Here is a 26,375-nt window from a genome sequence, read left to right on the forward strand (position 1 = left end):
TATGGTTTCAAAAACCCAATATAGCCAAGTATACCTTGTACTGAAATGATCATCAAAGAAGATGATCGATAACATCACTCCATGCCGACGATGGCAATATTATGTGCAAAAATGCAACACCTATCGAGGTGCCGAACTCGGGAACACCAGCCATCGACTATTTGCAGCCCAAATTAGGCCTCGCCTCAAAGCTATCAGAACAGTCAGTTATGAGCAGTAGATGATCAAAACCCCTTACATATTCGAAGCCCTAGAGCAGTATGGCTATAGTGAAGGTGCAAGGAAGGCCTACAAAGAGAATGTTCTCAAGTCAACAAACTCAGACTACAACGTATCTTCGAACACCAGCACCGAGAATATTGATACAAATCACAGTACCTCCCGTCATTGGGAAGACCACTTCGAGAAACTACTAAACTTTGAGCCACCCGACAAAATGAAGGACCAGCTTACTGATGCTCCGGCCAATGCTCCACCTGCCCGTGATGAGACTGAGTTTACAAAGGAGGAAATTAAAACTACAATGAAAAAAAAGAAGGAAAGCAAAGGACAGGAATATTCGGCCTGATATTACATATATATATATATATATGGAGAAATATAGGGGTTTAAGTAATTCTTTTAGAAAGTTCGTTACCAAACTGACCAATATGGGAGGAGGAGAGGGTTCCATAATCGTTGTCATCGTGACATTTAGTCGGGTCATGACTAAACTTAGTGAAAAGTAAAAGCTGACGTACAAACGATACTTTCGAGAATAAAGATCCAATCTGGCTTTTTTGCGAAAGAGAAAAGTGGGGCACCTCTAAATTCTTGCCATCAGGACATCTAGCACAAGAGGTTGCCAGGTCTCGACCAAAATGCATAGAAACTAAGCATTACACATTGCCCAATCTCAGTGGCAGGAGGATGAGTAAAAATATCAAAATTTCTATTTCATTAACTTAATTCCAAAGTGAGTTTGCGTACTTGATTAAACAAAAACTGATCAGCATTTATAGTTATGGCGGTGGGTACCTATACTCTATCGCACATCTGTGATGGAAGTGTCATTTTCTTATCATCATTTCTAAGAATAGCCATTGAGATCTTCAACAAATCCAGTAAGGATTAGCAGCCCAGACTTTGTATTGCCTTTAGAGAGTTCAAGTTCAAAATGAAAACACTGTCGCTTCCACTGCTACAAAAGTAGGACCCGCGGGTCAAAGTTATTGCAACACTTCGCGAAGCCTTATCACCACAGGCAAGTTTTTTTTTTTTTTTATTATCGAAAGAAATAGAAAGAATCTGGTTCCTCAAAACAATTTCACCGAGCAAGATCCTTTTCAATACTGAGTAATTTTCTTACAGAAATCGCGCACGTCTTCTGTTTAGTCCTGGCAACCGAAAGCCAAAATCGAACAACATCTGAATGCAGAAAGTACAGTAAATAGGGAATAATAATCAGAAAAAAAAAAAAAAAAGCGAATTGTAAGGACCGATTAAAGTTGACAAGGGTGTGGATAACGCTGTGAGCAATTAAATACAAACTGGAAAAATAGAGGTTTCAAATATTTTTTTTTACCTCGATCAGGACGATCCTTGTTAATAGCCAAGATAACATTTTTGCACGCCAGCACTTCCTCCGCAAACTCAAGAAGTGCAACAAAGCCTTCCTTTGAAGCGAAAGCTGTGATTCGCTGCGGGACATCCAAAAAGAGGTTGGATCGCCAAAGGACTGCCTCCCAAGTCCAGCTTTTCTTATCGGTTAGCGATATTGAAAAACTGATTCTAGTTGGACTCTGGGCAGCCAATTTGGCTAGCTCGATACCCTGAAAAATAAATAGAAAATTCAAAGATCCGTAATTCTTTATATCGTAATTTCCCATATTCCGAAAGCTTCAAATTACTTTCCTAGAGATGCATAGGCGACATCATAATTTGTTTAACACACGTCAAATTATTCAGAAATAGAAAAAAAAAGAAGAGTGAGAGAAATCGATTGTAACTCTATCGTCTAACTTTAAATGGGATAAATACGCTAAACCATTGTGTCTATCAATATCAGCGCCACATTAAATATCACAAAGCAAGTAAACTAATGACTCCAGCTTATCAAATCAAAATATAAACTTAATTGCCTCAAATCTATATTATACAAAAAATACTATACTATACTATAAATATCTATATAAAAATATATACTATGTGTTTAGATATTTTTTTGTACATTACACTTCAGGAAATACTTGCTTTGTAGAAAATATCTAAGAGACAGAATTGAATTTTTTTAAGATTAAGCCCTGACATTACTATTAAGACATTTGCCTCATATTTTAGTTCTTTAATAGTGTTATCCTTAGAGAAAGCCGGCATACCCTGTACTTGCATTTCCGGCTTGAAAAGAAAACAACTACCCAGAGACGCTTTTCCCAAGCTTCCATAATACAAGAAGAATGCAGGTTCTCACAGTCAAGGCACAACCAATGCCAAATTTTAATTCAGACATAGTAAGGGTTTCGTGCCCCCCTGTACTTTATACTGAAAGTACAAAATAATACCTAATAACCGACCAAACCTTTTTCCTCCCTCTGTTTACTTACTACTCACTTTACTACTGTATAAAGCTCACTTTCGAGACCAAATCTTGATTTCATCTTAGCTAAGCAGATTTAGACATGTTAGGGAATCTAGTAGGGGACCACTGACAAAGAAATAATTTCTATACCTCATTAGGGTATATCTTAGCGATAAATTCATCTGTCAGTTACTGAATCGTGGAATGCCTTGCCTATTCCGACTGTTTTAGCAGCAACCCTTTGTCATTTAAGTAAGGCTTAGGTCAGTTCAAATTTATTTAGAATTTTAGTTAGATCAGTTCAATTTTTATCATATCTATTATATTACTGATTGGTCAGCACTAAATCGCCTTCCAACACTATTATATTTGTATTATCTTCCTAATAAAAATTATTACTTTCTATGTTATTACTTCCTTTTTTCCCCTCGTCTTTTTATTTTCATTAGTGTTTATACTTACTTACGTATTTTGTAGCGACAAGCAATTTGCTTTACGCTGTAGGCGTAAGAAATAGGTTTTTCTTTGTAAGAAATCTAAATTATATAAATAGAACACTTTTAAATGAAATATAACAGCCATCCTTGGGATGTAAAAAGTTTGAATATTCATTGTAAATCAAGTTTGTATAATTCAAGAAGAACCTAACATAAAACTTGAAAGTTACTTTATATTGAATTGGTAGACTTCTAAAGAAATAATGTTATTTAATTCTACATTGACGAAAAGTCCCATCTCTACAAAGTCTCATCTCTCGAAAAGTCCTTTAATAGCGAGACGGGTTTGTCTACTTATGTGCTACTGCTGCCTCGTATGAAAGAGGCCTTAGAACAACTTAAAAGCTGAAAGACCACAAAAGGTAATTCCTTAAATGGATCATCCTACCTGGCTTCAAATTGCTAAGGTTTAAAGTCTCTCGCTTTGCGGTGTTAAGAATTGTTTGGTTCGTCAAAGAGCCTAGGGGCTCAGAATCTTGGTTTACTTGGTGTTCTCTGGACACTAAGGTCTTAGTTCTTCTGCAAGTGGGATCAACGTTATCTCCCCAATTGAAGAATTGGAGGGCAACTGTCAAAAATGGCCTTGACTCTATTGGCGGGTTTTGAAAGTTTGATCGAAAGCGGGAGAGCTGGTGGCTCTGGTTTACTGAAGAGCTGGCGCAAGATCGCGACAAAGTGAAACCCGCCATCACAAGATTCAGCCATACGGCCTTCTAGATGGCGGATCTAGGCGTCCGCTCTGGTCCCGCGGCAAATAAGTGATCAGGTATATAATGTGCAATATACGACACGATTTTTTTTTTCCACAACATAGTCCAGAAAGTGTGTGAAAAAAAGGGCCTAACCGGGAACAAATTGCAAGAGAAAAGATTCTTTGACTACCCGAATCAAAAAAATGTACTGATTCCAAGTATGCAAAGTTGGCTCATCTATCTGTTTCACAAATTTGTTTTTTTTAGGTTGAGGTTGATTTTGTGGAGCTGAATTTTGCGTTTCCGTATATAGGCGCACATCACAAAATTGATGTCTACAATAGTGCAATAGGTCACAGTAAGTATAAAAATCACTTTTATTTGAACGTAAAATTAAGACTTAGGTTTTTTGAGGTTGAGGTTGATTTTAAGGAGATGAAATTCGTGCTTCCATGTAAAGGCGTACTACAACAAAATTTATGTCTAGAATAGGGTATTAGATCACGGTGATTACGAAAATAACCTTTATATGAACATAAAACTAAAAATTAGGTTTTTTGAGGTTGAGGTTGATTTTGAGGAGATGAATTCGTTTTTACATATAAAGGCGTACAGCAACGAAATTGATGTCTAGAATAGGGTACTAGATCACGGTGATTATGAAAATTACCAAGCCCCTTCAATCGAAGACATCACCCATTTGAAACGGAAAGGGACACGGTCATACCCGCAAATCAATTTAACAGGAATATGGTCTGTTCTACAAAGAAAGAAGTGTTCCTAAGCAACTTCAAGAATAAGCAAGCAATCATAGCCATGACCAAGGAGTTCCTGTCCAAAGGTGGGCCTCAGGTATATCAGGCAGAAGGTGATATTGATCTTATCATTATTCTAAATGTAGTTCCGTTTACTTTTTTATGCCTACTGCCCTGGTTGGAGACGACAGAGATCTGCTTATACTCCTGTGTTATCACGCACAGACAGGTAGCCAAGCGATCTACTTTCAACTCTCTCCTTGCAGTTTTTCACTGTAACTGCACAACCGACTGTTCAAATACGCGATGCACTTGCAAAAGAAATGGCATGAAATACACCTGGGCCTGGGGACTTTGCAAGGGAAGATGTTGTGCTAACTGTGTTACAACTGACCTTCTCGGAGCTGATGATCTGGAAGATAACGAAGATCTATGAATGTTGATATTTCGATTTTTTATCATATTTGTATATTATATAACTGAAAAAGTCCGAAAATGTTTTAATGGTTAGTTAAAACATCGAATTGGGTGATAGTTGTCATTCTGCATTTTAAGACCTGTTTCTTTCAGATTATGTGTGGTATAACACGAATGGAATATTTAAATGATAGTTTTAATTTTGCGTTCAAATAAAGGTGATTTTCATAATCACCGTGATGAAGTACCCTATTCTAGGCATCAATTTTGTTGCTGTACGCCTCAACCTCAAACAACCTAATTTTTAGTTTTACGTTCATATCAAGGTGATATTCACAACCACCATGATCTAATACCCTATTCTAGACATAAATTTTGTTGTTATACGCCTTTACGTGGAAGCACTAATTTCACCTTCTTAAAATCAACCTCAAACTAAAAAAACCTAAGTTTCAATTTTACGTTCAAATAAAAGTGATTTTCATAATTACCTTGACCTATTACACTATTCTAGACATCAATTTTGTTGTTGTACGCCTATATATGAAACATGAAATCCACCCCCCTCAAAATCAGCCTCAACCTAAAAAAAACATATTTGTGAAACAGAAAGATGAGCCAAGTTTGCATATTTGGAATCAGCACATTTTTTTGAGTCGGGTAGTCAAAGAATCTTTTCCCTCGCAATTTTTTCCTGGTCAGACCGTTCCCTTCCTGGACTAAACAGTAGGAGAACTAAGATCTAAGGAGTCTAGCATCTATAATAAATTTTGACTATGGTCTCCAATGACTGTTGATATTATCGCTAATGATTTTAAAACATACAAAATTTAAATTGCTCAATTAAAGAATCTTGAAAACACCAGACTATTTTCGGAAACAAAGGCTTTCTATTTCAAGATGACATTGTTTTCTCGAGAAAACATAAACAGTCCTATTCAACAAGGATAAGACGGGGTAGTGCGATAGAAGACATCAATTTGCACCAGTTAAACAAATACATGTATCCACCAAATTGGCTTAATAGGAGTTACTTAACTTTCATAGCCATTTAGGGCTGACTCTAACTGAAGTTACGTTTTTTTTCCCTACCTGTTGCATGTGAGAGGAGTCACACTTAGTTTGAAAACGCGCTACAGTGCTTGAATCATGCAGAATTCTTTACTAGATGAGAAAGTGAAGACAGCAAAAATTTTAATCACTAGCCCTAAGAAAAAAATCCTTGCCCAATCTAATTTTTTAAGTCTCATTTGTTCTGGCTTGTTTTTTTTTTTTTAGTTTACTTCTGTCTCGTTAGGGTTCAATTCAAATGGTTAGCATTTTTGTTGTTGTTTCTTTTGTGTGTTGAGCACTGAGGACGGCTTGGCGGAGGTCCTTGCCGACATATCTGCTTTATCTCTTTGCTTAGCTTTTTTTGCAACTGCCTGAGTTATTTTTAAATTTCCTTCATTTTTTATAAAACACAAGGTAATTTTTACAGGCTCAAGTCAATAGAACTATCAGTAGTAAGGCATCAATTGACGCTGAATACACATGTACTTACACAAGCCTGAGGCATGGATATGCGTGTAGTTTAACCGGTACATTGACTTACCACGGGTCAGTCACCTATTACTACGAACGGTACATGCCTTACCAGACGGGTTTCTAAGGTAACACCCATTTTTTTTGGGTCAATCGGTGAGAGAGAGCAGCGGCTATTCCATATACCGTAACTTGATTAGTAATTGGATTCAGATATAAGGAGTAATTTTCAATTTAGTTCATATTAGTAAGAGAATTGAACTCAGAGAAAGAACAGTTTATTTGAGAAGATATTAGTAGAGGAAAAAAATGAGTGGTGCATTTACATTATTGGAGATTAATGATGGAACCGACAGCAGCAGCAGCAATGATATACGCGTACCCAATGTAGCTGTGGAAATAACCGCTGGCTGTAGACTATGCCTTGAATGGGATAGTATGTATGTTAGATACTTGATATCATTAAGCAAATTTAAGCAGGAGGAGCAACTATGTTTTGCTGGAAAAGTGAATATTCTCCACATAAATAAACTTCGGTCAGCATTAGATGTCCTATCGAAATATATTGATTAGAACAAAATGAATCAGTGAATATTATTAATTTAATTATTTTAAATAAAAATTTTTCTAAATCAATGTTATTTTTTCTTTCTATATTAGACTAGCATATATTCTCTAGAGTACAAAAAGAAATTCTGGTTAGTCTGAAGTTGGTTGTGAGAGAGTTAGGATTTTAAAAAAATGGATATACTCAAGAAAGAGCAAATCATGGGGAATCTAATTTTTATGGACAAACTTTTGGTTCTAGATGATGATTTTCTAGAGTTGTATATTCAACGGAAGATATTTTCTCGCGGAATGCTTGTCGATATATTGAAAACTGACTCTCCATCATTAGACTATTATATAAAGCTTCTAGGTCGTTGTCCAAATGCATTTACACAATTTATTGATATATTGATCACGACACGGCAAAATGATATTCTGGACATGTTTTTAAACAATAGTTTAGAAATTTAGGACTTTTTTCATGAGAAAGATGGTGCTCAAGGATGATTTACTCCTCTCTCTTTCTCTCTATCTCAAACAATTTTTGTTGTTGCTAGCTCAGTTTCATTGTGGTAGTGAGAGTGTCAACACATGACAAAATGTTCCATACATGTTGGTTATGTATGTACACACTGGGCAGCTGGTCATCATCATGTGGGAATTGCATAATGATTGATGATTATGATGAAAATTGTGGATTAGGCAAACCGTATAAATTGCATAGAGGATATACTGTACAAATTAAAGGTTGTAATTCCTGTCTTGAAGAGGTGTGTAACTCTCATCCTAGAGGCTACCTATGCTCCAATTGCCAGTATGATAAATGTAATTAGTGGGAGAATACATATTCCGGTAAGATTGGAAATAATCCTAACCGGGATTTTAGTTTATTGCTACTAGATTGGTATCGTCGTGGTTTTAGATTTTTCTGGGAGGAGGAACCGGGTCAACGATTAAACTGTTGGAACAACAAAAGAATATGGTTTCTATGTCATCATTGTGAAGACACTGGGTATTATGTTTATAAGCCCACTGATTTTTATTTGGCTGTGACGGAATGTGATTCGATACTTGAGGACACTGTTTGTGAAATTGTTTCAAATAAGCAAATTGAAACATGTGAATTCTATAGAATGAATGAGAATAGTATCATTGAGTATCATTGACAAAGAGATATGACAAGAGTGAAGTCACACTGTACTGTAGAAAATGTGACCCTGACATTGCAGTACATCAGGATCAGTACACTGTGAATTCAGATAATCTACCTGCACTAGTTGTTGTCGACAAATACCTAGTAGTGAGAGATATCCAAAAAGTTGGGTTGATCTAGGTTCACTTAGAGTGGCAAGCCACTCTAAGTGAACCTAGATCAACCTAAATTTTTGGATATTTCTCTCTCACTATGACTCTGTTTGTGTGTCGTGTCTCGTCTCTATGTGTGTGTCATATCTGTGGGTGTGTCGTCTCTGTTTTTGTGTCTTCTCTGTATGTTTGTCGTTTCTGTGCGTGTGTCGTCTCTTTGTGTGTTTCGTATCTGTGTGTGTGTGTATGTGTTATCTGTTTGTGTGTGTTGTCTCTGTGTGTTTGTTGTCTCTCTCTGTATGTGTGTGTCGTCTCTCTTTCTATGTGTCTCGTCTCTGTGTGTTTGTCATCTCTGTGCGTGTGTCATCTCTAAGTCGTCTCCTCTGTGCGTGTGTCGTCTCTATGTGTGTTTCGTCTCTCTGTGTGTGTGTGTCCTCTCGGTGTGTGTGTAGTCTATGTGTGTGTGTGTGTGTCATCTCTGTGCAGGTGTCTTATATCTGAGCGTTGTAGTCTCTGTGAGTGTGTCGTCGCTATGTGTTTGTCTTGTCTCTGTGTGCGTGGTGTCTGTGCTTGTTGTCTTTGTGTGTGTGTCCTCTCTGTGCGTGTATCGTCTCTATGTGTGTTTCGTATCTGTGTGTGTGTGTGTGTCGTCTCTTTGTGTGTGTGTGTGTCGTCTCTATGTGTGTTTGTCGTTTCTATGTGTGTGTGTGTGTCTCGTCTCTCTCTGTGTGTGTGTCGTCTCTATGTGTGTGTGTGTCGTCTCTGTGTGTGTGTCGTCTCTGTGCGTTTGTCGTCCCTATGTGTGTGTCGTCTGTGTGTGTGAATGGTATTCCACTGTACACTTGATCATTTGACAAAAAATCCTATAGAACTCTGTACGAGTTGACTATGCAATGTCTAGATCATGACTCAACTATTTGAAAATAGAATAACTAATTCAATTTTCTGAAAAAATCATGAGGCTATTGTTTTGGATTTGTCAGGGACTCAGAATATGAGCCAAGTACGGACATGGAATTTAAGTTTAGAATGTATATTTGCCAATTCCCTGACTGACAATATCACGCTAATATCACTGAGTCAATTTGAAACCTATTGGGAAATCACACCCGACGGCAGTGTTCTACTAGACCTAACACCATGAACACAAACCAAATAATTAACGTATTTAATATAGATCCATACATGTCCCAGTACAAGTCCTATTGCATACCTTCGGACTTCATTGAAAAAATTCTAAGCGTTAACAATACCTTAAACATTGTTAATAGCCGTCCATCGACTTTGAAGAGTGCTCATTCGCTATGCATCTTTCAAACAGCGAACAATATTGAATTCGTTGATCCTCTTGGCCTATCGTATAAATTCTACGCTCCATACATCAGCAACTTTATTGAAAGCAGTGGGAAAACCATTATTCAAAATCAACGAATAGTACAGTATTTAACTACTAAGACATGTGGCTTTCATGCACTACTCTTTTTCATGTTCAGATGTCGTGGCTACACCTACAAGCAGTTTCTCGACATCTACGTTGACTTACCTCAATTGAACGACTTTCTAGTGGAGAATATACTTACAAGTGTATTTAATATTGATTTTAGTGCCCTAAGAACAAAATTTTCTAAAAATATATCTGAAATTGTTTATTAATAAAAAAAATTATATACATGATAAAACGACTTTTCTGCTTTTTAGATTTCATCCACTAGTATGTCTTTGTCGACAAAAACTAGTGCGGCTAGATTATCTGATAACAGAGTGTAATGATCCTGATGTACTGCAATGTCAGGGTCACATTTTCTGCAATAGAGTGTAACCTCACTCTTGTCATATCTCTTTGTATAGTCAATGATACTATTCTCATTCATTCAATAGAATTCACATGTTTCAATTTGCGTATTTGAAGCAATTTTACAAACAGTGTCCTCAAGTGTCGAATCACATTCCGTCACAGCCAAATAAAAATCAGTGGGCTTATAATCATAACACCCAGTGTCTTCACCATGATGACGTAGAAACCATATTCTTTTGTTGTTCCAACAGTTGAATCGTTGACCCGGTTCCTCCTCCCAGAACAATATAAAACCACTACGATACCAATCTCGTAGCAATAAACTAAAATCACGGTCAGGATTCTTTCCAATCATACCGGGATATGTATTCCCCCACTGATTACATTTATCATAATGGCAATAGGAGCATAGGTAGCCTCTAGGATGAGAGTTACACACCTCTTCAAGACAGGAATTACAACCTTTAATTTGCATAGCATATCCTCTGTGCAATTTACTCGGGTTGCATAATCTACAATTTTCATCATACTCCTCAATCGTTCTGCGGGTCTCACATGATGATGATCAGCTGCCCAGTGAGTACATACATAAGGTACATATATGAAACATTTTTGCATGCATTGACACTCTCACTACCGTAATAAAACTGAGCAAGCAACAATAAAAATTGTTTGAGAAAAAGGGGGAGAGAAGGAGTTAAATCGTACTTGACCCTCAACTTTTTCATGAAAAAAGTCTTAAATTTCAAAGCTAATGTTTAAAAGCATATCCACATTATCATCTTACCGTGTCGTGATCAATATATCAATAACTTGTGTAAACGCATTTGGATCACGACGTAGGAGCCTCATGCAATAGTCTAATGATGGAGAATCAGTCTTCCTTATACCAACGAGCATTCCCCGAGAAAATATCTTCCTTTGAATGGGCAGCTCTAGAAAATCATCATCTAGAATCAAACGTTTGTCCATAAGAATTAGATTCCTCATGATTCGCTCTTTCTCGAGTCTATCCATTTTTTAGAGTCCTAACTCTCTCACAACCATCTTCAGACTAATCAGAATTTCTTTTTGTACTCTAGAAAATATACGCTAGTCTACTATAGAAAGAAAAAAAAATACCATTGATTTAGAAACATTTTTATTGAACATAATTACAATAATAATATTCACTGATGCATTTTGTTCTCGTCAATATATTTCGATAGGACATCTAATGCTGACCGAAGTTTATTTATATGGAGAATATTCACTTTTCCAGCAAAACATACTTGCTCCTCCGGCTTAAACTTGCTTAATGATATCATCTATCTAGCATACATACTGTCCCATTCAAGACATAGTCTACAGCCAGCAGTTATTTCCACAGCTATATTGGGTACTCGTATATCGTTACTGCTGTTGTTGTCGATTCGATAATTAATCGCCAATAATATAAATGCACTACTCATTTTTTCTCCACTAATATCCTCTCAAATAAACTGTTCTTTCTCTGAATTCAATTCTCTTACTAATATAAACTACAATGAAAATTACTCCTTATATCTGAATCCAATTACTAATCAAGTTACGGTATATGGAATAACCGCCGCTCTCTCTCACCGATTGACCCAAAAAAAATGGGTGTCACCTTAGAAACCCGTCTGGTAAGGCATGTACCGTTCGTAGTAATAGGTGACTGACCCGTGGTAAGTCAATGTACCGGTTAAACTACACGCATATCCATGCCTCAGGCTTGTGTAAGTACATGTGTATTCAGCGTCAATTGATGCCTTACTACTACTATCAAGCTAGAAATCTTTCACATTGCACATTTCAAGTTCCAGACTTCATATTTTTTGGAACAAAAATTGGAAGATATTTCGTTTTCTAGATTATAATCGTAATGCAACGACTTCTTGTTGGATCAAATTTTGTGAATGTTGTTATCGAACACACTATTAAACTAGAAGACTCACATTTGGAAAGATAGGACAGGGTAAAAAAAAAGAAACACCGAAAACAGGCCAATTATGCGGAGATGCTAAAAAATTTGTGCTAGTTTTGTTTCGTTTTTTTTGTGGGGGGGGGGGGGAGGCAAAGTCTTCTGGAGAGCTCAAGATACCCGGTAGAAGGGAGTAGGGAGAGCACGGATCCAAATATCATTCCTAACTTGCCTGGTCCTATCCATTACCATGCCAATTGCTCTAGTATATTACACTTTTTAACAGAAAAAAAAAACGATTGTGTTATTTTCTAGACCCTACCGCAGATACAAGGAGGTGAACACCAGTCTTGGCTTGGGTGCAGTTTATTATCGTGCAGATTTCACTTCCGTTTATTCACCTTTGTAGCAAAAAAAAATCTTGAACATTTTGGCCTCTTAATTTGTCAAGTTAAAACAAAAACTCCGGCCTGTCTTCAGCCAGGACCCCATAGAATCCTGAGCCATGAGTGTTCCCCTTCCCCCAATGCTCCCTCGTCTCGAAAAACCTGCCTACAACTTCTATAAAAATATTCTTTCGTTATTTGTTGTTTATCTCTTTTATTATTGAAAAATATTGCAAATTCAATTTTATGCTCAGGTTTCGTTCAGAAACCTCCAAAATGATACATAAGGGAAGTAGTCTTTTTTTTTATCCTTGGAACTTCCATAATCTATTCGAACCTGTAAATTTTATTTGATATCTCCATGATTTCACTAATCCTATATGCAAGACCATGCAAATGGAACTTGGAACTTCGATAATCTTGAAAGTATTCGAACCTGTAAATTTTATTTGATATCTCCATGATTTCACTAATCCTATATGCATGGTCGTTACAATTGTTTACCATCCAAATTATCTTACGGCGCACAAAATCAAGACATGGAGTGTGTAATATTTATTTCCTGTTGTTAATTATACAAAAAAAAATACCAGTCAACAATACCCAATAGAAAGCGAATCAAGCTGAAGGACGGCTAGGGAAGATTGACCAGAGAGGCGATTTATTTCAAAATCGACCACGCCTCCATTGTTAAAATCGATTTTAATCAATAAAGTAACGCTATTAATTAAGTCTCAGTTATGATTTTGCAAGATAGCATCAACGGCCCGGATTTAATTTCCAATTAATCGATTTATTTAAAGAAAAAACAGAAAATAAATTGCAGAACTTTAGACCTCCACAAAGGCTCTTTCGCCTGTGAGAGTGGGAGACTAAACATTACATTAAGTAAAAGCACTAATAGTAGATAATAGCACTCTTACATTAAATTAAATTACAGCACAAATTAAGCACTAATTAAATTACATAATAGTAGACAAAAATTTAGGAAGGAAAGATAGAGCGGAAAAAGAGAAGGGAGGAGAAAACTAACTCTCTAGGCGTAAGAGCTGGTCAGTTACCTCTTTTTAAATTGTCCATAAGAATGACAAAGCCTAATTTTAATAGGCAGGGAATTCCATATAGAGGCACAACATACAGCTGGGTTAAAATCTGGATTAAGACACAGCCAATTCCTGTCTTGATGAACACATTACATGTTTTAAATCAGCGATATAGATGGATTCAATCGGAATTAGCCCAGAAAGGCCCTTAAAGCTAAATAACGCCTGAGGTAGCCAAGAACAGTGTGCATTTATACTTAGAAAATTCATGCATACTGATGTCAGCCATCACCTTGTTACGCAGTCGTCTTTTTCAATATTGTACCTTGCATATAAAAATGATAAATTGACAGTACTTACAGTGTAATTTTCAGTTGCATTAACGACAGAGAGCTCTGTTCGTTTCCCCACACCGCTGCCCTCTGCAATCATGGATGACACGATTGCGGCGTGGGGCACATCAGGACCACCACCGAGGCCCCGCTCCCAGCGTTACGGAGAACATCCGCGACGGTTGTTGTTGACTAACACCACTATAAAATAACTTATTGTTAAAGGTCTACCTTAGCAAAGACTGAAAAATAACCAACGAAATTATCTTGAAGCTATAAACATAGTTGACTGTGGGGAAACGTAAGAAATTATCATTGAAAAAAAAAAAAAAAACAGAAACATCATGCAAGGGCTGAAGTTTTGAGCTACCAAGGGAAGGGAGATATCGTCTAAGGTCTTATCCTAGCCACGAGGTGGATAGTATTATACGTGAGAATCCCCTAGCTGTAGGCTGTAAAATTTTTAAAACGATGGAAAAAGGTCGTCCCGAGTAGACCGCAGGCCCATTCCCATAAGAGCAAAGCACCCGATTCGAACAAAGAAAAAGACAAAAAAAAATCTCGTAAAGATTAGTCTAGCCCCTCTCCCCCCCCCCCGAAATATTCTAAAATTAGTAGTTACAGTATTTAAATGGCAAAATGTGACTGTTTTCAAAATAATATGGAACTACACTTGCTTTGGATCTCTCAATGCTGAACTTGCACGGTTAAAATTCGGTATTAGTTTTGTGACTATCACTCTATTATTTTCTTGATCTCTCAACTATCTATAGAGTTTTCAGTAACTGCGCATGCATCAATAAATGGAGTAGAAAATACATTCAGAATATCAATACATGTCCAAACCCTACTAGGTCATTTTACTAATGTTTGTTACAAAAACATATCTTATACTCAGCAGGAGGACTTACTATCTTTTACATTTCCAGGAAATCTTAATAACGACCTAGTAGCAGGGCCGGATCCAAGAGGGTCAGGGGTCGGGAGGACGCAGCCACCTACCTCCATTATTTTACAGGCGCCTTTATTTGTTTTTTTTTCTTTTTTCACACTTGTTTAAAATAAACTCTTTAATTTGGTTAATTATTGGCGACCTTGTCACAATCCCCCCCCCCAAGATTTTGCTTTAGATCCACCTTTGCCTAGTGGAGCTCGGCTATGTATTAACACAATAATGAAAGTCATTTTTTTTATCTATTAAATAAAAAAACAAGTTTTTTTCAACTGAAATTAAGGAGCAACATTAAACCTTAAAACGACCAGAAATCATTACATATATGAAAAGAGCTGCCTTCTCCTCAACACCTCGCTCTTTACGCTAGAGATTTTTATGTTTTTTTAATGAAGCTTCTTATTGTTTTAATCAAACGACTCTTGTGTTTCAGGAGTCATTATTAAAGAATTGGAACAAAATTGAAACTTTAGCGTAAAGAGCGAGGTATTGACGAGGGGGCAACCTCCTTCATACGTAATAATTTCTGTTTGTTTTAAGTTTTAATGTTGCTCCTTACTGTGAGTTGAAAAAACTTGTTTTTTTTTTATTTAATTTCTGATCGTTTTTTGAATAATACCAGGAAATGTGGCTCCACCTCCACGGAGAAATTCCCCTCCCCACGGAATATCCTCTAGACAATGCAATCCCGGTGAAAGTTTGCCCCGGATGAATGACCTTGAGATCTCCAAGGACAAAATCAATAGGGAAAGTCGAAAATAAGACCTTCACAATTAATTATTGTATAGAAACAATGGCGAATTCCCCCAGCGCTAAGTTTCCCATGACTAGTTCATCCCCTGGAAACTTCCCTTTCCATGAAATGTTCCCCCGTGGAAAAACCCCCAACAGAAAATTCGTCCCCCCCCCACCCAAAAATTTCTGCATACTTCCCAATAACAAATTCTATTAACAAAAAACGGTCAAACTTTTTAACTTAAAGACCTTTCCGCTGGGGCTGTGGGAGGGGTTCATGTTATATCCAAAAGCATAGTTATTGGGCCTTTCAACTATGATGAACAAAATGGCTATCTCAAAACTCTGATCGGACGAATTGGGAAAAAAGGGACGGGGAGGGGGCCTAATTGAACTCTAATCTTTTTGGTCATATAAAAAGGGCACTAGAGCATTTAATTTCCGTTCGAAAGAGCCCACTCACGACATTCTTGGACCACTGGGTCGATACGATCACCCCTAGAAAAAACAACAAAAAACTAAAAAATAAACACGCATCCGTGATCTTTCTTCTGGCAAAAAAAAAAAACACAAAAAAACACACAAAAACACATTGTTGCAGATGGGAGCTTGAAACCTGTACAGTAGGGTTTTGTTATACACTGAATCTGATGGTATGATTTTCATTCAGATTCTATGACATTTAGGGAGTGTTTCCCGCTTTTTTCGAAAATCGGGCAAATTTTCTCAGGTTCTTAGCATTTAATAGGTAAGACTAAACTTAATGAAACTTGTATATTTAAAATCACCATAATAAACCGATTCTTTTGATATATCTATTGGTATCAAAATTCCGTTTTTTTTTAGAGTTTCGGTTACTATTGAGCCGGATCGCTTCTTACTTACAGTTCGTTACCACGAACTGTTTGATTGACGCAAACACAATCAAAAATAAAAACAAAAAAAACTATTCTTTGGTTCCTTTCTTTTTCTCGTTCTTCCTTGAAATCTTTTCCAAGAGATTATTCACATCATAGTCCGGTGTTTTATATAATTTAAAACCTGTTCTGGCAAAATAAAATGATTGCGCAATATAATAAGTAAACACTTGTGAAAAAATGAAGGTAACCGGTTTCTTGATAAGAAATTTGAATCAACTCCGGTAATTACTGTCCATTTTGGCCAAATAATTACCCGAATTTCTTCGGCAGATGAATCATTTTCATGCAATCGTTCAAGACAAACTTTAACACATTAAACATTCAAAACACCTTTTGTAGTGCTAGGAATCACTTTGACTGACTTAAAAATACATTACTTCATTCTTCAATGACACTTCAAATACATAATAGATTGTGTCATACCACGAAATAATAAACACGAAAAATTGGAGATAAGGGATCTCAAAAGAACACAAATAGACGAGAGAGGAAAGAAAAGATAGAAACAAAGCCAGGTAGGTGGTACCATGTGCTCTTGGACTCAATACAAACAAATTAAAGCCTTAAACTGGAACAGAATAAGCTTCCAAACCTTCTGCAGCATAAAGGGAAGAAAGTAATATCACATAAGTTAAGAATAAAATTATTTTAAAAGTATCCCCAACACTACCAATGTCAAACATACGATTGGTACTTTTGGTACTTTTGGGAAGATTTATTGCTAGGGCCCAAACTATGACCAGGGAAAATAATTTTAACTTCAAAACCCCCAAGCACTTCCAAAACAATAGCTTGTCTAAACCCTCACGAATATCTATACCCCATATTAAGGTCCAGATGACTATTACCGAGATCCGACTTCCACCGTTTCCTAAAACATAAGGCTTGAACGATTCAGAAAAAAATGTTACAAATAGAGCCAGAGTCAAGTCATATAAGCCATCTTGGTCAGCTCTACGTTTCGGGATAAGCAAATTCTAAGTAGAACTTGAATCTTTTTCGAAGATCATACTGTTTTAGCAGGATCCTTTAAGTCTTAAAAATCATTCAAAACTTTGAATGAGCCAGATTATTTTGATGAGAGTCATTCAAAACCTCTTCGCAGTAACTTATTAGATACGTAGATTCATACGCGAAGTTTCGTTTAACTTCAGGTTCGTGTTCCCTGTACAAGTTTTTGGTATCGTGCGCTATTTTTCTGCGGTCCTAAAACAGTTTTAATGCTTCAACGCAAGACGAGAATGGCGCTATTATCCGGTAGCAAAGAGGTAGTAACTTTATCTATTTATCGAATTAAATATTGAAACTTCCTTTCGATTTCTATTTAGATTGAAAAACATGCTGAAAATAGGCAAAAAAGTGAGGATTTTCTCATTTTTAAAGTATGTTTGGATCATATCAAGGAGGCACACTTGTGCCTCTATAAAGAGGAGACCCACCACAATGTTAAGCGATTTCAGGTCCTAGAGGTCGCAGAGAGACGGCGGTAATTGCATTTTGTAGCCCAAGCTCAAACTAAGAAACTTGCAAAATTTCATCCTCCTCCGACTTTATCTTCATGGGGTAAACTGGGCCGGAAGTTTGGACCCTCCCACCACAGCCCCCCTTAACGTTGTCCGATTGGGCTGAAATTTAGAGGTTAAGCTTTCCTAGGGCCCGGGAGCTTATCCTCGAAATTTCAGCTCAATCCGATCACTCCTTGTTGAGGCTGAGTTACAAGGTCGAACCTTAAAACGTACAGGGATTAGGAGGCACAGTTGGGGCTACCACCCCCAAACCCCCGCTTTCGCAGCCTTTAAATATAAAAAAATTTCTTTAAACTGAAAGTAAGGAGCGACATTAAAACTTAAAAAGAACAGAAATTATTCCGTATATGAAAGAGGCTGTGCCATCCTCAACGCCTCGCTCTTTACGCTAAAGTTTTTATTGTTTAAAAAAAGAGTTGTGAGAAAGTCAAACTTTAGCGTAAAGAGCGAGGCGTTGAGGATGGCACAGCCTCTTTCATATACGGAATAATTTCTGTTCTTTTTAAGTTTTAATGTCGCTCCTTACTTTCAGTTTAAAGAAATTTTTTTTTATATTTAAAGGCTGCGAAAGCGGGGGTTTGGGGGTGGTAGCCCCCCAACTGTGCCTCCTAATCCCTGTACGTTTTAAGGTTCGACCTTGTAACTCAGCCTCTTTAACTCTTTAGAAAACGTAGTTTTTTTCAAAGAATTCTAAGAAAGAGTCAAAGTAATAACAACATTCTGGCTCGGTCAATGGATTGACTTAAAACTACTGAATGCCATGATGGAAGTATGTTGTTCTTTCAGAGCAAACTGCAACTGAAGGCCAGTCGTAATCTCGCACATTTCAAAGGGAGCATAGACTTAAGGCACCTGCAGCCTGACTGGTCAAGAAGCAACGTAAATTTAGTTCTACAGTTTAGTACAGCAGTACCACAGTATATATAATAGACTGTGACTAATAAACCTAATTATATAAACTGTGAGCAGTACAGTTCAGTAAAATATCTGTATTTTCAGTCTCAACAATATTCCTATTAACAATCAAACTGTAAAATTGACTATCGATCGTACACATCATTTACAGTTTGGATCTTTTTATTTTCGACAGTTTTTGGCCGTTTCAAAAGATTATAAGATTCAACTGTTAGATTGAAATAGCATGAAGCCAAGTAATAAAAGAAACCAAAAACAAATTTCTTCTGCGTTCATACACTGGACACAGACTTAAGATACGTAGTAAGTGCCAAAAATATATCTGTATTTTTTTGTCTTTTCGAAAAGACAAAATAATAGTAAAACATGGTTGGGAAAGTAAAAAAGAGTGAGGTTAAAAAAAAAATTAAACCAAAAACAAACAACTGTCTGTTTATGAAAAACATTAACTGAATAAAACAGTCAGGAGAGGCTTCACAAAAACAAACAAACAAACAGATACCCTATGTCTGTTTTAGGTTAAGTTTAAGAATACCTACGACAAAATGAGAGAAATTGTAGGTTGCTAAGTTTATGCTCGATTGTTGATGACTCAGTAAAATTTAAATACACACTGAAATACTACTAACCATAGTTGCCAGTTTTTCGGCGGAACACATAGCCCAAACCGGTGCAATTACTAGCCCAAAATAGCGAACGCTACTATAGCCCAAAATTTAGACCGTTTTAAGGGAAAATTGTTAAAGTTATTAATTCAAATATCTATTGCTCGACTTTAATGGGTAAAACGAGGAAAAAATACCATCGGCATATTAGATAACCTACAAATAAGTATAAGTTAAAAGCGAAATAAGAGCCCAGCGAAACGGCCTAACTGTGCATGCTGGGACACTGAAACAAGATTTAAAATCTATGTGAACATTTCGAGGGAGCAGATCAAAGACAATGGGCGGACATGTCAGTATTTTCAGTGAGACAGTCAAGAGAATTAGCTGTCTTTGGCCTCTCATATTGCATATTTCCTCAGTCAAAACGGTACACCATCTTAGTGAACTTCTAAATGTCATAGCTAAAAGCCATTACGCTGCAATTGAAGTCTGAAGCAAAGAAAAAAAAACGGTAAGAAAAAAAGAATCACCGGTACGCCTAATCAGAGTAATTTTTCAAATATAGTTCTTCAAAGTCACAAAACGTCTACTAAAAACTTCGACTACAAATTGAAAATAAAAAGGAACAACAAATAATAACATTCATGACGAGTTTTCGACTTTCAAATCAGGTAACGACATGATTTTGACTTTTCAGAGCTATGACTTCAACAGAAAACTTAAATCAAGACAAAAACTACGAAAACTTTCCTGCAGAGTAATCAAACACAAAGCACGGATTTGTAAAAAAAAAAACTAGTTATGGATGAGCATAGATAGGCCAAACCTACCACCATCACAACAGACTAGTAGTTTTTTTATGGGCTGCTTAAAATGAGAAGTCAGAAACATAATAAATCACTACGCACCTATCATGGATGCAGCGGTAGCTGGAACCTAGTAAAGATTGAATTTCGGTTCATGGTAACCGAAAATTTAAGAATGTGTTAAAAAAAAGCCTGAAACCCCTAGAAAATGGCGTCGGATCAAAATGAAAAGTATACCAATGAAATAGTCATGACCGAAAACCACAAATAACTGATTGACAGTCATTCATCTCCAAAATCATCTCAAAGTAGAAGCAAGATATAAACAATTTTATTTCTTACTGTAGTGCCTGGTTCCGTTGGGCAGTACCTGTGCACTCTTCATTAAAAGGTCCCTAATACTAACCTTTAGCTTAAATTTAATTCGAAGACCAAAATAAAGTGTTAGAGGACAGTTCAGTAGCTCTTACCAAGTCCATAAAAAGTGTGATATTTAAGACAGATTTGTCGAAGTCGCGTCCATTAACTATTATTCGTATTTTGTTTAAGTTCAGATTCGTTACGGCATCTAGCAGCCAGGTTCGCAAATAAGAAAGGGGTACCCACAGTCCAAGATACATTATAATATTGTGGCCCAATACTCCAAAGAAGGTAAATGACCTGGGAGATCTAACAAACAGGATTATTTTTGGGGTACTTGTCTAGAATCCAGTAAACACACGATAAGTGAAGTTTCGTTAATGCTATTGAAATAAAACAAAAAAGGATGCAAATATAATAGTTTATTAACAAATTTGGGCTATATATTTGCACATTAGGGGGGGGTAAAACATAGCATATGTTAAACACGTAACCTAACATAACCGAACCTAACCTAGGTACCTTTTTTTTGCCCTTCAACCCCAAAAAACTAAAGTTTAAATATAGTTCCCGGAGTGAGAAACCCTTTGTTTATACAGCATCCCATATAAGTACCAGGTAATGCCTATCTGATTTTCAATGTAATTCTCGCGTGTTTACTGGATTCTAGACAAGTACCTTTTTGTTTAAAGAAAATTCAAGCCCAAAAGAAGCGAAATTTGAAGCATCGTAGCCCAAAAACCCGCCACGCAGGTTTTGAGTCACTTGTCCCGCGAAACTGAAGATTTAATAGCCCAACCTGGTAACATAGCTACTAACTGCTACTAACAATTGACTGCAACACCAAGCTACCTGGGGAAACACAGATACGAACGCTCCTCCTCCATCTCAAACTATTTAAAGCCTCGCACACTACTCTTTTCCAAAAAGTTCCCATTTCCCTTAAATCTTTCCTTACGACATCATCCCCCTCACTCGGGGACGACCTGCTTTACGTCCACACTAAAATACTACGAATAATATCAAGTCATTGACAAAAAAATTGCTATCATGGAGTTGAATTTTACATAACCAAAATGACTGAATTGAATGTGTGTGCAACTCAAATGCCATTCAAATCAACCTCCGTTTAACCCAACCCCATACAACTAAACCCCTATTCAATTTAAGCCCATACAGCTATTTTTTGGTAGAAGAGCACTTGTTCGCAGGAATCTATGGTTGGCCCTAGAATCAAAATTACCAAGTATAATAAAAACTAACTTGCCTGGGATGAATCATTAGAAAAAGTTTGATAAATCAGGTACTGTTCCTTTAACGAGGAAAGACTAAATAACGGCAATAAGACAGATATTCAAAGACCTTTAATCCTAGACAGTTTAATCCTATACTTCTTAAATGCTATCTTTCCCAAGGCCCTGGGCACCTCAAGAGTTCTCATTAAGCACTGTTACACAATAAAGATAAATATTTTTCTTTCGATTCTTTATTCTTTGATGATTGTCCATACGCAACTAAGACAAAAATAAAGCGTCTGAAAAGTTCCCTCGCCAAATTGGCCCTCTTCAGATTTGATATGCGCCTGGGAAAGTGATGAAAAACCAAAATACATCGGTTTTTCTTATTATAAAATTAATTAAATAATTATCATTGTCCGAATTAAATAAAACAAAGCAAGTTTTTTCAACTGAAAGTAAGGAGCAACCTTAAAAACTTAAAACAAACGAACAGAAATTATTACGTATATAAAGGCAATTGCCCCCTCCTCAACACCTCGCTGTTTACGCTAAAGTTTTCAAGTAATTTTAGAAAAGTAAGTAGTTTTAGAAAAGCGTCTTATTGTTCTAATTAAACGGTCCTTGCATTCAGGAATCAAGAGCGAGGTGTTGATGAAGAGGCAATCCCCTTTATATACGTAATAATCTGTTCGTTTTAAGTTTTAATGTTGCTCCTTACTTTCAGTTGAAAAAACTTGTTTTTTTATTTATTAAATTTCTCATCGTTTGTTAAATAATGCCAGGAAATCTGGCCCCACCTCCACAGAGAAACCCCTTCCCCACTGAACTATCCCCTAAACAATTCAATCCCGGTGAAAATTTACCCCGAACAATTACTCTTTACCATACTGCGCGTAAAATCTAGACGGAAAAGAGAAAACAAGACATAAAAAGAATTGTGTAGAAGAATTCTGGCAAAATCTCCCAGTGTATAATTTGCCATGACAAGTTCACCCCCTGGAAACATCCCTCCCCAAGGAAAAAAAACAGCTGAAAATTTGTCATATATATTCTAGGACCACTGGGTCAATACGATCACCCCTTACAAAAAAAAAAAAAAAATAAATAAAAACACATCCGTGATCTTTCTTCTGGAAAAAAAATACAAAATTCCACATTTTTGCAGATAGGAGCTTGAAACCTATACAGTAGGGGTCGGCGCCGTTTCTGTTTCTGTTTTTTTTTTTCTAACGTTTTCTGTTCTGTTTTTTTTTGGGAAAACAGAAAAAAAAGAAAAAGGTAGCCGTTTTTTTAGTAACGTTCCTGTTTCTGTTTCGTTTTTTTTTCTCGCCGTTTTTGCCGTTTGTTTTTTTTAAACCCGTTTTTCTTCATTTTTCGTGTTTTGATTACGAATAGCACCATAGCGCAGTCTAGCGACTTTTATTGGATTAGCGATACTTGCCATCTATCGAAAAGCGCTGTCTTTACATCTTCCGAAGAAAAGATTTGCTATTGAAGAAAACATTCGCCATAGTAAAAATTAATCTAAAGCAGTCTACTTGGATTTACACCTTTAGTTAGTCTTGGTAAGTAGATGGTTACCTGGTTGGGTAAAGGTGCAGATTAGCTACCCCAGTAGCGTAGGGTGCAGAGGCCCTGTAAATAGAACCAGGATATACACTAAAAAGCGATTTGTTTACATCCAGCTTCTACTGAACCCTATCTGTGCAAATTTACAGCCCAATTGAATGAATAATATACAGTAAGTAATAAGTTGTTTTTATCAGGGGTTGCTAAACTGCACCTTCACCCAGATTAGTTCCCCCTGTAGTGTAGGGCACAGAGGCCCTACCAACAGAACCAGGATATACAGGGTGAGTTCCAACCATTTCATTTTCATTACCCTAGTAAACCCTGTAGCACTAGCAGAAGCGGAACTACAGAAAATCTTTGATATCCAATGGTCAGATATAGGAGCTACTCAACGAATCTTGCTGATTTTGCCTCTGCTAGTGCTGCAGGGCTTACTAGGCTTACGAGAAGTAAAAGGTTGGAACCCAGCCACAGTAAGAGATTTGTTTTTATCCTGTTCCTACTGGACAGTATATGTGCAACTTTACAGCCCAACTAACTGAATAATATACAGAAAGAAATAAGTTGTTTTATCACGGGGAACTAATCTGTACCTTTACCTCTGGTTTCTCACATCAACATAATTGAATTAGCTGATTGAAATTTATAATCAAGGGACTGTTAAACAAAGGAGTGGGCTGAACATGTTGATGATCTACCCTTCAGCATGAGGATATAAAGTTTCCAAATGACATGTTGATTTTAGGCATGTTCACTTGCAGCACCCAGGAAGGAAATGTGAATAGCCTCGATATTCTTTACCCTGCAAATGTCATATACTTTAGTAAATATTTGGAGCAGCTTATTTCCAATGGTCTAATTAGTCAATCTATTATCTGCATTATAAAATCTTCTAGCTACATCAGAGAGTCCTGGGCTTACGGTTTACCATTTCCTGCTATTATTAATATTATACTTTTATTTCCCTTAATATACCATATGAGGAGTATTCACAAATACAGAAAAAAGATACTTGCTTATGGAATAAAATTATGCTCTGTCCTACAGAGAAGTGTCTTTTTCCTTGAATTGTTCTTCTTTCATACTCTTATTTGCAATCACAGGAGTAACTAGACCTGCACTGCTCCATGCACTTAGTAATGATATGCTTTGCAGGTACCGATACACATGCTGTCATAAATGGCATCAAATCTGGCATCAAATATTTAGACAAGTTCTGACTCAGAACTTGGAGAGGGCCCTCCATTAAATAAAGTCAAGTTCTGGGAGCAACATGGGACCAGGAATAAGGGAGCAGTTGTAATTACCTGCAATTACTGCAAAAAGGTGTGAAGTCAACAAAGGGGTCTGCAACATCGTTTAAAAATCACCTTATGGCTAAACACAAAATTGCTGAACAACCTAAACCAAGTACTGTTCCAAAGAAGTCACATTCTACAGCCTTGTCTCAGCTCAGCATGCCGATCACATCATGTGAAACTAACCCTACTCGATTTGAAGGCACTGGAAAGAAAAGGGATATAAGAAATTTTTTGAAGTCAACAAAGCAGCAGCAGCTGAAGCTGAACAAGTTGTGTAGCAAAACGGTTTGCATTGACAAGCTTCCTATTTCAATATTTGAAAAACCAGGAGTAAAGGCTCTAATCTCTAAACTTACAGGAGGTCTTACTGGCCCATCAGCTCGTACTGTTGCAAGACATCTAGTTACAGCAAAGAAAAGGAAGGTCAAGCAGCTCAAAGCTGAACTCCAGAAAGTCCGGAAAGTGAATTTGACCCAAGACTGCTGGTCTTCAAGAACGGGGTCTGGCTTTCTAGGTATTACAGCTCATTATGTGATGAAAAGCAATAATGGCAAGCTAACTTTGGTGCATAGAATCCTTGAGTTTAAGAGACTAAGAGTTGGTCACACTAGCGCCAACATTCTTCGTGCAATCTGTAGTAGCCTCCAGAAGTTCAGAATTCTACGGAAAGTCTACTTTATAATTACAGATTCGGGAGCTAATACAGTAAAGGCGAAGCATTATGCGAAGCTCATGCTTTGCACACAATCTACATAATGTGGTGACTATTTCCCTTAAGATGTGGGAATGCAGAAACCCGGCAGATTTAGTGAGTGTTCCCCACCTAAATGATTGAGGATCCAGTTCAGAATCTGATGACAACGTTGATACTGCTGAACAAGATGACTTTCCTGACGTGATTGTAGGAGATGATGACATTGAAGAAACTGGGTATACCGACTGCAGTAATGATGATGATAGTAGCTCAGTATTAAATGATCCAGACCTTGACAGCGATAGTGAGAGCTCAATACCTAGACAAAGAGGCGTCTCTAGTGAAGTATTGACGCTGGGACCAGCACTGGTAAAAATACGAAAGCTGGTTAGAATCCTGAAAGTATCTTCCAAATCCCACGATCTTTTTGAAGCTATCTGCAAGACATATAACCTTAGTCCATCCATCACAAAAGACATGAATGTTCGATGGAACAGCACACTTACCATGATAGAAATGTATTGTGCCCGAAAAGAGCCACTGCGCGACTTCTTCAACCAAAACCTACGTGACGCTAAGATTAGAGAGCTCGAACTTCACAGCAATGAGTGGTCCATCATGGAAGCTGTCATTGAGGTTCTTCGCCCGTTCAAACAGACAACAGTGATAGCTAGTGGATACAATTATGTTTCGGCAAGCAAAGTCGTGCTGATGATTAAGGGATTACTGTTGTTTTGTCAGACTCCAGATACTAGTATTATGGCTGAGTCAATCAATGGGCTGAAGGAACTCCTAGTTGTTAAGCTCAAGAGACACTTTTCAGCCAGACCTAAGTTCGATATGATACTCTTCACAAGAGCTGGCTTTTTGGACACTGCAATTTATGAAAAAATGACACGTGTAGACAGAGAGTAAACTAGTCAGTCCATCTTCTCTCCTCTCCAGCAATTCATCTCCGAGCAGAGAAGCATA

At 37.1% G+C, this 26,375-nt stretch overlaps 1 protein-coding gene across 2 annotated transcripts in view; it reads right to left on the reverse strand.

The window, feature by feature from the left end:
* Positions 1-26,375, reverse strand: part of Oda (Ornithine decarboxylase antizyme) — an 87,218-nt gene that overhangs the window by 23,395 nt on the left and 37,448 nt on the right. The window contains exons 1-3 of one of the 2 annotated variants that reach the window (XM_089094624.1): positions 21,866-22,045; positions 13,805-13,977; positions 1,565-1,811 (exon numbers count right to left, since the gene is read on the reverse strand). In XM_089094624.1, the coding sequence (XP_088950750.1) occupies positions 1,565-1,811; positions 13,805-13,876 (319 nt within the window). In that variant the 5' untranslated portion in view covers positions 13,877-13,977; positions 21,866-22,045. Of the gene's footprint in view, positions 1-1,564; positions 1,812-13,804; positions 13,978-21,865; positions 22,046-26,375 lie in introns of those variants that run through there. The other variant, XM_089094623.1, reaches the window with a different exon arrangement.

Source organism: Artemia sp. Qi Xiang Cuo, chromosome 9 (genome assembly GCF_049724085.1).
Source record: "Artemia sp. Qi Xiang Cuo chromosome 9, ASM4972408v1, whole genome shotgun sequence".
NCBI lineage: Eukaryota > Metazoa > Arthropoda > Branchiopoda > Anostraca > Artemiidae > Artemia > Artemia sp. Qi Xiang Cuo.